This window comes from Embiotoca jacksoni, unplaced genomic scaffold (genome assembly GCF_022577435.1).
Source record: "Embiotoca jacksoni isolate LCO1_2020_lvr unplaced genomic scaffold, fEmbJac1.0.p SCAF_19, whole genome shotgun sequence".
Classification (NCBI taxonomy): domain Eukaryota; kingdom Metazoa; phylum Chordata; class Actinopteri; family Embiotocidae; genus Embiotoca; species Embiotoca jacksoni.
Genome location: NW_027185329.1, coordinates 8,513,323 through 8,526,195, shown reverse-complemented (window position 1 = coordinate 8,526,195; position 12,873 = coordinate 8,513,323). Strand labels below are relative to the sequence as shown.

Genomic DNA, 12,873 nt, shown 5'->3' with positions numbered 1-12,873 from the left:
GGAAAATACATTTGGAAATGCACAAGATCTGAGAAAACAAAAACTCACCCTGAGGCAGGCAGTCAATGAGCCCTGAAGTATACTCAGGCTCCTAATGAAGCTAAATTGTTGGAGCAAACAGAAAACCTTGAGCCTGGGGACTCGCTATGGATCTCAGTGAATGTGCCAAGTGTTAATAACAAAACAAGCTTTGAGAGTGACCCGTCTGATCTGAGCTACAGTAACTGGAAAACTTTGATTATCCAAAATTCTTTAATATCACTTTGATCACTTTGACGAGGACAGAAATAAGCAGACAGATGATCCTAAGGATGAAGAATGACATGAGAGGCGATTAAAAATTATTAAGGCGCAAAATGCAGAATATTGTTTCACGGCTGGGCTTTATATCATGCTGCAAAAACGTATTTACTTGTTTGTGTTTTCCACAAATATTTTTGAAAGTTTTTCACCGAGACGCAAGCTGTGGAAAAAATGCTGACCAGGTTTAAATTATGACTAAATTCCTTCATCCTTTCTTGCCCTCCCACTTATTTCTTCCCTTCTGTCTAATCTAATACAACCCCACTTGACAACAGCTGTGTAGCATGTTGAATCAAAGGGAAGATTTAAAAAAACAAAACAATAAGCAATCTAGAAATGTTAATTAGTAAGTGATGTAAGGCAACTGTAACGCTGACTTGTGTTCATAACAAACAGTAAACACAGCATTGTGTTGCTGCATCTGTCAGGTTTATGTTTGTGCTGTAAATGTCAACGATATTTCAGCTGTAATTAAACAGTACCCACTAATCTCCCTGTGTGGCCACAAGTCTGCAGATTAAGGCCTTTACACTCCAGGGGCGTGACGGATAAACAACACAAACATGTGACATTCTCGCCTGCAAATATTCGGCATTAAAACCATTCATACCGGCAGCGATGCAAATCAAAAGTAAACTATGTAAACTACTATCCCGATTACCTATTTGTTCATTGATACAACTCCATACGTCACTTTTGTCATATATGCCTTTATTCGCCGTGCAAAAGCTCAGAAAACGTCAACTCCCGTGAACGTCCTTGCGACAAAAACAACAGTTAAAAAAAAACAACATATCGACGCGTGAATTCGTCTAACAAAAATATGATCACCCCTTAGTGTGCAAAGACCTTTACTTTCCTCACAACTAAAATTGTCCTTAGTTTACAATATGGCTGCCCTTTATTAGAAGTGAATGGCAGAAGGCTGGACTGGGTATTACTGCACCTCCCTCCGAACTGAAAGCATTTGATGCATTCATTAACTAGAAACAGAAAAAGTTGCAGGCTTGGATTAGTCCTTTCCAGGGTGTGCTTTTGCTGTGAGTAAAATTGACAACATGTTTTCTTGCATGGCTGGACTTGGTCGATATGTCCAGGATCACTGAACCTAATCTTTAACCAAAATTAAGACGGAGAGAAATCTTAGTGTTGGCATGTTGCTGGGCTGTTTTAACACGTAGGAAGGATTCTAAAAGGTTGTTCTAGTGGGAATTTGAATACGGAAGCTGCGATTGTAAATTACTTCAAGGTGATAATGGACTGCGTTTCAATATGTCCAGGACTGCCTTTGGGCTGTTTTGCATCTCATGAGTACCTGTGGAGTAATTGGGATTATCACACCTCAATTCACCTACCTTTCATCATTATGGATGAAATCACAGGTTTCCAATGTGATAATGAAAGTCTGTAAACTGTGTGGGTTCTATTTGCGTGTCATATTTACCAAGTGTCTAAGATGACGGCATCAAATGCGTCATGGATTCACTGGACTGAAGGGAGGAGTTATTTTCTTCCGCTCGGTTTGTGCGGAACATAATCATTGTTTGTTTCTTAATGAATACTGATTTATACATGGCTTGTACTGGGAGCTCTGCGGTGTTTGCTACAAGAACAATCATACTCTCCTATCTGTTAAAAATGTGCAAAGCCTACCATGCAACTAAAAGAACACGTTCTGTTAAATGGTTATTATGGACATAGATTGCACATAAACAAAGGCTAGTAAAAAATGCCCAATCACCGTATATCTGCACTCGCCCGCCCCAAGACAAGTCTGCAAAAGATGGGAGTGAGCCATCTGCAGTTCACATCCGAGATGAAAAAGTGATGTGATTTCATCTGTGAACTGGGAGGATGATTTCTGCCCTTCTCCCAGACAGAAAAATCACCCTGGACGCCCGGGGGAACAGCAGCAAAGTGTGACTGAGCACCAAATGACCAGACAGAGGCTTTCGTTGAGAATACGTCAAACCCAGAAGACATAAACTGTTGACGTTCAGCGACGTTATGTTGCGACAGACATAACTGTAATAATCTGAAGGATCCTCTTTACTAACTTGACTTCTTCAGTGGACTTAATGCTCTGCTGTTTTCCAACGATATCGTTAGAATAACAAAATGATGAGGTTTTCTATTCTGTACAGTATTGGAGCAATTCAGTCAGTGCCATAAAAGTACCAAGACTCCATACACAGCCCGACACCGGATGACACTTGATAGTTAGAGCCAAAAAGGGTTTCAGGCCGATATTCAAATTAAAAGAGTGAACATCTCTGTTTAAAATGCTACGAATGAGATGCTGAACCCACGGATTACTATAATGGAAACGAAACGGCTAATACCTAATGCATAGCCATGAAGGTTGAGGGGAAGTTTAATTAAGACGGCACAGTCTTAAACAAAAGAAGTCAAGTACCCGCAGACACGGCACGCAAGGAATGCTGACAATACACCTGCTTTGACCGCAGATGTGGCAGATGTGTGTTTTTGCTTCGATAAGTCAGACAGATGGGTCAGCAGTTGAGGGGCTAGTATTTAAAAAGACGGAGACATGAAGCGCGCCCGAGCTCGCTCTCTCCCCGTCTCTCTGTCATGTGCTGGCGTCCTCAAAACGGTGACAAATTCGATACAGAGCGCCATCGTTCACTGTCCTGTTTGGTGCTGACAGAATAGGCCTCAGTTGGGGGAGGGCGGAGTAGAGGGAGGAGAGACAGCCAAACGAGTTAACGGATGACTGCTCGAGCCAAAGACACGGAGAGAAAGATGGGGGAGTTAAGAGAAAGGACCAAGAGAAAATGAAAGAGTTCATTATTGCCAAGCAAGTGACTGGCATGGGCGGGCTATATAAAACCACTGTGTATACAACACCATTTACTGAAATGAAACTGAAATGGAAACAAAATCACTGACAAATATCTCGCTGAAATGAAGTGCAATTAGACTCATTGTGAGTTCAGTACTTAAGTGTTGGGGCGTGCAGTGCAGTTCCGAGACCTTGAAAAATGGCGATCCAATTTAGGTAATGACTCTTGGCCCAAAAAGGCCTCTCAATCTAAGGGCTGGTGATCGAACAAACATTTTGGATACTGACACCTTTTCTTTGATACGGGTTCCTGAACATTATTTTTTTTCAATACCATTTCTTTAGAATCTATTTTTTACAAAGAGACAATTACATTACACGTTAGTTTCCTTGTAGTTTAGAGGGGGAGAGTGTTACCCAGGTTGTTTTCTGTGGCTACAATTTACAGGTGTCCCCAAAACACCTCATAGGCAAGCTAGACTGGTAGCAACAATTTGCAGATGTCCCCTAAACGCCTCACTTACAAGCCATCACCAGATTCTACAATCTACCAATATATTCTTAAGGCTTTACATGTTGCCCCATTCAGCTGATGAGCACATACAGGTTGGCCACAACCAGCCAAAAAGAAATAATTCTTCAAATTTAGATTTTCTGCATTGTATTGTTTTGGATTGGAGTCAAGAGAAAGACTTTGGTTAAAATATTCCATGTTTCAAGGCATTTCTATTGGAAGCACCGGTTGTGGGACAATCACTGTAACCAGTGTGCTGCCGCACAACCTGCTGGAAGGAAAGAGAGAGGAGGAAGATGGACTGGCAGAAAGAGTCTTGCTCACTGGCTGAACTGTTGTCTTTTACATTCCTCTGATTCTGTGTGCTGCGCTGCTGATTTGTGGACTCGGATTAGTAGTGCAGAATGGACCACTCTTCTTTATCAAACTGAGACGGTGCAGTGGAGACGCTCCCCTGAGAACTGGTGGAGGGAAGACTTCTGGAGCCTGGACTACTGGTTCTTAAATTGCAGGTGGCCACATGGGCAAAGTAGGAAGGCTAAAAATTAGAAAGAGTGAGGAGGGAGGGAGATGCACTTCTGCAAACTGGCACCTCATAAATCTGACATGCAGCCAAGTAGAGAGAAAGAAAGCCGGGAGAAGGAACACACACACACACACACACACACAGAGAAAGAGAGAGAGAGAGAGAGAGAGAGAGAGAGAGAGAGAGAGAGAGAGAGAGAGAGAGAGAGAGAGGACTGAACAGGAAAATGAAGTGGAATGTATAAAATATAGACAAGAGGGGAGTTTCTTCTCGACGACATTGTCGTTGGGCTCCCTTCCATAACCAATCCATGCCGTCAATTTCATGCTCAACAGCCCGCCGGCAAAGAGGCCGTTTGCATCAGTGCAAGGATCCACGGGTACAGTTAGTGTCAGTAACAGATGGTGTGCCGCAGAGAACCAGACGATGCTTTTATCTTTCGATATGATCTATTATAGAACACTGTCATTCAAGATGCATATTCAACATTTGACTCGAAAATTTTAACTCAAACTAGGCTACTTGTAAAACAATTAAAGGATGTCTGTCTTCATCCAAACGTACAACTATTGTGCCGTCAATCTTCACGTCTGTCTTTGATTATGGAAATATTCTATAATGTCATGTTGCCGTTCAGCACTTAAAACTGTGTGTCAAAATACTTTGCTTTATCACGAAAGACAAAGTTCATACTCATCATTGTTCTCCGTATCGCATGGTATCTCGTGTTGTGTTTTTATGAAGCTGTACTGCTGAAGTTTCCAAACAACCACACATCTCTTCTCTCAATCAAAATCAAATAACTGCTGCGCAAAATCAAGTAAATACTGGAAGGAAAAATTTAAAAAAAAATTCAACCTGGACACAATTTTTCCAACATTTTTAGCGCAAGTGACTTGATGGGAAAAAACATTTTTTTTGCCACAACGGGCTGCAATGTAACACTTTGTGGCAGCTCATCTTACCTGTGTAGCCATTTTGCCGTAGTCCACCCAGCGCAGAGTGGCGAAGTTTGTGGACTCTGCGCAGTTGAAGCCGTGGTTGAAGCCAGCATGGTAGCCATAAGGAAACGTGATCATGAATTCCCCTTCATTCTGAGTTATCTGTTCACAAAAAGAGAAAACACAGACTAAGGAATCGTGCTCCATTCTCATCCTGTGTGTTGAAATGATCAGTTGTCTCCGTTTATGCCGTCTCATCAGCGGAAGTTATTTCTTACAGCTGACACTCATGATTTTTGGACTTTTTTTTTTTTTTTTTTTTTTATCTGATCTAAGTTTCAAACATACTCCGTTATTACCCACGAGTCTCCCATAGACAAACATTGCCATTCGGGTCTTAGGGATAAACACGGAGTTTAACTCTCTCGAAACAACTTTTCTCTAAACTTTTTCAGACTCGCAAGCAAAATTAATTCAACCTAACCTGATTGCCGCTCCGAGTGTTGAGTGTCTTCCCATGAGCTCAGAGTTATTCTGAGAATGTTTTAAAAATGTGAGGACAAGTTGAGCACGTTCTTTTTTCTTTTTTTTTTTAATGTGTTGCCCTAAAACTTAAGCCCGTGGATCTCGACTTCTTTGTGAAACCTGGATCCCGGCAATCAAGAGACACATCAAGCCAGACAAGGTGACAGGCATGAAGGGAGAAACAGGGGTAGAAGCTCGAAGCGGGAGATAAACTTCCCCAACTAAAGGCAGAGGTTCCGATATCAAACGTCCCTTTTTTTTTTTTTTTTTTGCTCTCACAAAAACACAAGACAGTTTTATTTTTACACGAGAATCAGGAAAGATACTGTAGGTGTGTAACAAGTAACATGTTCGCTGTGATAATGACGTCCTAAGGGGGGAGTGATGAGGTAAGCGGGGTGGGAACCTGATGCTGACTGTGGAGAACTTTGGATGCCCCCCCCCATCAATCTTTCGTACATTTTTGCCCTGCGAGGACTCCTCTTGCATAATGAACAGAACAAAATCAGTAACCTGGAAAGATACTAATTAATTTCATATCATGGACAAAAAAAACAACAACAAAAATATCTCTATTCATGCTGTAAACAGCCTGTGTAATGTTTGCGGCAAAGCCGAGTCATTCAAAACAAGCCCACCTCTTCTGCAATATACACAGGCCCCACTTGGAGAACAAACCTAACACTAAAGAACAAAATGAACTTTATTTTCTCCCTCTTGTGTCATGTATGCATGGACCGGTCACACTCACCCTGTCAAAGGGAATGCCATATTTCTTCAGGATGGATGGAGATATCAGGGTCATCTTGTGGCGAAGGAAGGCATCGCAGCCTTGGGAGCTGCCGGGGAAGAAGCCTGAGGAAGGTGACAGAGAGCACATGGCCTTCAGTGCATTTCATCGATAAGCAAAAGTTGGCACACCTTGATTATTAGCAAATGTTGTTTATCAAACAATAAACTTAAAGACGGTTTTCAAATGTCAGGGGAAACAATTTTGCGGTTTCTTTGCGAGGGACTGTCTGGCAACAAACTGTAGCTGGTGAGTGTGCAGCAGAAAACGGAGGATGTGCAGTAGTTTCAAGGTTATCAGTTAAGAACTGAGACCGATTCAGCACTTGTTCCTGAAAGCCATTAATTATCATCATCATTTCCTGGTCCCACAATACCCCGACGTCACCATACCCCTGTGGTCTCTGCCTATCAGCTGTGATTGGAAAGTAAAACGTCCAATAACATGGCAGCTGAATAGACGCTAAACACAGCAAAAACACAGCTGATATACAGTATGGAACAGACGCAGCAGTTGTACATTACAAGCATTACCGTCGATTAATGATTTGCTCCGATAAATTGTTAGAGAAAAAAAAAAAAAAAAAAAGGATTATTCCACTCTTTCCACTGTGAAAAGCTGCAACGCACTAATCACGCGCTTAAAATTAGGTTACGCTGTAAAGCATTCAGGAACGGACAGTCCAGTATTATTTCAGGGGCCAATCAGGAAGTTCAGAAGCTGCTCCTGTTGCGTGGGAACTGATAGCGGCACCGTGACGTGCACAGCGCAGGGGGATGCGATAATATTCACGAGTAAGTGTTCAAAGTTACGATGCGTCATCAACGTCAGGACTTACACGTTACACGTTATTTTGACCAGACGCATCAGGGCGCAGTCGTGAACTGTGGATTCATCCCTCAGTTCCAACACGACAGCGACACCCACTCGCAGTGTATTGAAAGCGCAGTTTCTCCTCTTCAACAACACAATCGTCACCGTCCTACTCACCGGATTTGGCTCCCTGTGACTTCTTTCTGTTGCCCTAACATTTGACGCAAAATCTGATGTGTGACGACCCATCCAAGGCTGTCTGCCAAGGAGAAACACTGAGCACAGCAGTATTATCCCCATAATCCAGCAAAACCATTCGAGTCTGTCAGCCTCTATGATTTAGGTTTAATATTTTTTCGCACACCAACACAAAACCAAGTATTTGTGTAGAAATTCACTTAGAACTTTAAAAAAAAGAAAAAAAAAAAAGTGTATTCTGCGTAAGATACGAAACAAAGATTACTGGGTAACCACATTTAAGCAGAAGATCATATAACATCAACATGTGTTGGATTAGCCCGATTACTCCACACCCTCCATTCACATGCTGTGGGATTAGTGTATGGATTTCCATGTTTCCTTTCTATACGTAATGGAATATTTTCAATGTATTTTGACATTTTCAACTGAAAAGCTTTCTCCAGCTGAAACGTAGCCGTGTTTATCACATTATTGTTAATCCCACAACCTGGAAAAGGAAATCCGGTTTTGTAAATTCATTTGCTGCCCAGAGTGTGGAATAATCACATTACCATTACGTTGTGAACGCACTGATTGTGAGCCTTCAGGTTGGATTTCAGGGGCAATCTGATGGACCCATTACAGGCTTAATACAACACAAAACTGAACCTGGGTGCTGTCACCTCCAATGATATGTGATCCCATTCAGTCCGACCAAAGAGAAAAGCTCATGCCTGGAGACTTGCTTTGTATATTTGAAACATGCTGATAATACAAAACGGCAGCGGTACGAAAAACATTTAGAGACAGAGGCAAGTGATTGTTTTAAGCACGGCCTCATTTGTTTACAGCAATATAATTAATCCAAAACAATATAATGGGGTTTAAAACTGCTTCGCTTTAATTGCTGATGTCCGTGTCCTCAAGGTCACAACTAAAACGTTCTGCTGTCGCAGTATTTTATAAAGACCACTCAAATTGTGCGCCGTGCAAACGTGAGATTGGAACTTATTACTTCGATACATAAAAGCACAGTCGGCAACTTGCCTTTACTTTTATGCTACTAAACAAACCCACTTCCTTAAAAACACAGACACCTTTGAGATCATAATATACCCCTGACATTTTGGACTTTCAAAGCTCCAACTCGCGCTCTAAAACAAAGGTTCACGTTTGCTCTCGGAGACAGAGAGCCTCAGACAGCCTCTGCATAATCAAAAGACAGAATTTCCCCTCCATCGCTCACTCTCCCTGCTCTTTACTGTCTGTACCCGCCGGTGCCTCAAAGGGGGGTCCATTCAAGCCTCCACCCAGTTAAACTTTAATGTGACTGACAGTATAATCGGCACCCATTTCATCCTTCATTTTCACTGCATTGTTTCAGCCTCTGTTCCACCCTACAAAGCAAAAGAGGGAGAGAGGGACTCGACTCTCTCATTGCCTGCCTGCTTGTTGGAGCTGATAAAGGTGAATAATGTGCCGACAGAGCCTGGGTATTAATCCCCATTAAAATGCAGCTGGCTCTCTTAGCTCTCCACGGGGTAATATTAACTTAAAGGCTTCATTCTGTCCTTTTGAGTTTGAAAATTAAGTTCGTGCCTCCAACCCTGAACCCCACCCTCCTGCCCCCCCACCCCCCTGCCTGCCCCACCTGAAACCCTCTGAAACCATGGCGGCAATGAAGCAGAGATGAGGAGTGATAAGAGCAACGTCTGTCGCTGTGTCAAATGTTTGGAGAGGGGTTTTCAAGTAACAAGACCATTGTCCCAGTCCAATTTGGTATTCCTGCTACACTCATAACTGTCTTTTTAGGACCTCATAAACAGTTGGCTGCTTGTGCTGACGATGGCTTTGATAGGTCAGTGGGTGCCTGTTAAATAACGTTGGCAATGCTTTCCTCCTACTGCCAGCTGCTTAGATAAGGAGAGAGGAAGGCTGCAGTCTGACTAGCTGGAAGCTGAATGCTGAAGAATGATAAAAGCGTCGACATACGATGTGTTTTTTAAGGTTTGATAGAATGCAGTAGAATCAGATCTATTGTATGAAACTAGTGTCAAATTCATTTATCAAATCTGAACTGAATTTGCTTAAGCAAATCTATTTAGGTTTAATTTGATCTAACCATTAAATGCATGCCTCGGATCTTTAGCAACCCAGGTCTATAGCACACTATGTCAACCTCATTCACTTCACTCAATTAAGCATTTAACTTCCTGGTATTCCTCAAAGTATTTGTCAATGTTGTGCTGTCAACATGCCAAAAATAATAGTAACAGGATAAGTGTGTGGAATTTAGTGGCATCTGCTGGTGAGGCTGCAGATTGCACCAACTGAATACACCTCACCCTCCCCGTGTATGAGGACTTGCAATAGCCTTCAGGTAATGTAAAAAAGAAAAAAGAAATAGACTAAAACAGGTGGCAAAATGAACACAGCATTTATATGTAGTTCAAACTACAGCCTTGGACAGCTGTGAGGTAGTTATATCCAGTATGAGTGAAGCCTAATCTTTCAGAATTACAGCAGGTTTGAAGATAAATTACATTGTAAATTATTTGATGGTTTTCCTTTTGAAAAGGCTCCTCGCCTTTCACACTTCACATAGTGTGTGCTACATATTCCAGCCACTCCACCACAAAAGGAAGATAGCGAGTGACAGAGGCTATGCATTAGTGATCACTGATTTGTAGCGGGTTCTTCCTGACAAGGACAGTCTGTCTATGTAATGCAGTTTGAATTAAGCATCTCTCCCCCATCATCCCCACATCCTCTACCTGCCTCTGAGCAACATGCAATACACGAGTTAATCCTCATTGATCAAAACAGGGAATAAGAGGAGAGGGAGAATATGAGTGCTCGAGAAGGAGGAGGGAGATGAAAGGAGACATCTTGTGTGACAGAAAGAAGGCAGAGTGGCTTCACTTCACAAGGTCTCATTGATCCGCCACAGACAAGAGTTGTAGATTTGAGGCAGAAACCTCCATGTTAGCGCCAACTCTGGCTACGGCAGTCAGCAAAGAATGTAATGTTAAAAGTGTACCGGGGATCAAGTCTGCCCTACTCTTTAACAATGGTTCAAATGGGTTCTATTTTTGTCACGTAACATGTGTGCTCGGCAAGTATCAGCAGCCAATGTTGCTCTACGGCACCATAAGCATTCATCGGCACACAGTCCAGATTGATTGGCCTTCATTGCATCGGGCTTCGTGGGTTTTCTCCAATTCCTTCTGCAGAGCAGACAGTTGATGATGCTGGCTTCACTTCAAACAGCCTCTTCTCCGAACTCGGCATCTACAGTCCTCCTGATCCTTTTAGCACACGCGAAGCGCTTCGAGGCGCTCTCCCTTCTCAAATTCCATTTGAGCACAGCCAGGTGACAAAGAAATCTTGTTTTTATATGTGGTGGGGAAGTGAGATATCTACTTTTCTCACCCACTGAATACATAAGAAAGATGTTCCGGCGCATGGCCCACAGCGTGCGCCGCGCTGTTTACTGTGAGCACCGCTGTGTTTGTCAGACCAGAAACTGCAGAAAGGTTGTTTATTGTGAGTAGTAAATAGTTCTAAACGCTGCTGCCCATACTGTGCTCGGGGAGGAACGAAGCAGCGTGTAGTTCAGAGGTTCTCCCTTGCGGACCAGGAAGTGTGTGTTGATAGTGTGTATTCTGTGCATGTTTTACGTGCGCAGCGTCCGTATGATTTTATGGCGTGCGCTCGGACAAAGACGAAAATGGATTTGAATTGAAAACAGGTCCTACCTTGTGCCAGCCTCTCCAGCCTCTTGCCATGCTCAGGTGGGACAGCATACCTGCAGACAGAGGAAAGGGTGATCAGTTTGGTCTGGTATTAAGAGAGGAGGAAGGACACAAGTTTGACATCTCGGTAACATCGCAAGTCGTATCGTACTTTATTGTCCAACACAGTTAGCTTGTGTTTCTCTTCCTCTTGCTCCAACAGACTTGTATAATAACAAAAACTAAATTTCTCTCGTTCGAGTACGATCTCTAAAAACTAAGATTTTTAAATCTCTGATAACACTTGGTTTCTTTACATGTTGAGGACCTACAAGGAATTGGCAAGTTTTACTTTTAGGTCTAAGACCTTTTTGGTAATAATGGTTTTCCTAGTAAAACAGATGGAAAAGTAGAAAGTGAAGGCCAACAAGACTACAGGTCAGCACGACTGAGCATTTAAGATGGAATGAAACCACTGCTTTCCTTTAGGATTTCTAATGGTATTAAATTAAGTAAAGGCCAGGTTTCAATGCAAAGCAAATTGTAGAGGCAGCAGAATATAATATAGTTTATGAAGCCAATATAAAACACGAATGGACACAAATTCGTGCTCAATGTGTAAAGTGAGGCAAAGACACAACCCGACGAGAATTTCATCTCATCTTGAACAAGACAATTGCAAGCTATGGCTCATCATAGTCCCAATCAGAAACTGACAGTGATGAGCACAAAGGGCAAGACACTGGAGGGAAATAACAGAAGACATAAGTTTCTGTTAAATTTTCTATATCTGTCAGAGATGGAGGTGTCACACAACACAGGCACACTCCAAATACACCTAAGGTCTACACAGCTTCTACAATCTGGAGCAAAAATAAATAAAAACATACTGTAAAATCATTCCCGGGATCAATTTTGTGAATAACAAAAGGACATAACTCTGAACGTTCCTTGAGAATAAAAACGGACACAACAGCATCACTGGCTAATAGGTGCCTTGAAGAAATCCATTGTCTAGAGAGTTACAATGTGAATGGGAGAAGAATGAGAAAGAGGGAGGGCGGTGGAGGAAATAAAATGAGAGATAAAGTGCAGGATCGGGAGAAATTAGCGTTTTGGGAGTGCCAAGTTATTTCTCAGGCCTCAGCACTCGCTGCTTTAACAAATGAAATTACCCATAACGAACCATTCATCGTTCCTCCTCCAATCTTCTCTTTCACATGTGCACACATTATACAAACCAACCACTACTTCTTTCCATGTTGATGTTGAGTTTAGCCTATTCATCCATTACTGCTTTGTTTCTTTAAATGCCATATTGGTGGGAATGCGCTAAAACTCCCTTCTTTGTGTCTTTAACCATATCTAAATATGTGTCCTTCTTCTGCCTCCGTCCTCTTACTGCAAATACATTGACCCAGGGACTTTGGTTCTGTGTTGCAGTACAGCAAAGTATTACCATTACTAAAGTGTTTGTACTAGCAATACGGTAGGAAGTGTGAAGTATGAGGCATAACGCCAAATGCCATTTGCTACATTTAGAAAGCAAGTTTATTTGTATAACAGAGTGGGAGGAAGTCAGCAGAGCTCAACTCTAATCCGCTCATTTGTGAAGTTATTACACACTCTTTATTACTGCAATTATTTCCTCTAATTTCCTTTAATTCTCCAGAGAACCTAAGCAATGAACTACAGGTGTGGGGGGGGGGGGAAAGCCAGCATTTTTCCTTTCTTACTGAAGCCT

At 42.2% G+C, this 12,873-nt stretch overlaps 1 protein-coding gene across 2 annotated transcripts in view; it reads right to left on the bottom strand.

Moving 5' to 3' along the window:
* kdm4b (lysine (K)-specific demethylase 4B) overlaps window positions 1-12,873 on the bottom strand; it is a 42,771-nt gene that overhangs the window by 16,430 nt on the left and 13,468 nt on the right. For both annotated transcript variants that reach the window (XM_069153381.1, XM_069153382.1), the window contains exons 6-8: window positions 11,154-11,203; window positions 6,364-6,467; window positions 5,112-5,249 (exon numbers count right to left, since the gene is read on the bottom strand). In XM_069153381.1, the coding sequence (XP_069009482.1) occupies window positions 5,112-5,249; window positions 6,364-6,467; window positions 11,154-11,203 (292 nt within the window). The remainder of the gene's footprint in view (window positions 1-5,111; window positions 5,250-6,363; window positions 6,468-11,153; window positions 11,204-12,873) is intronic.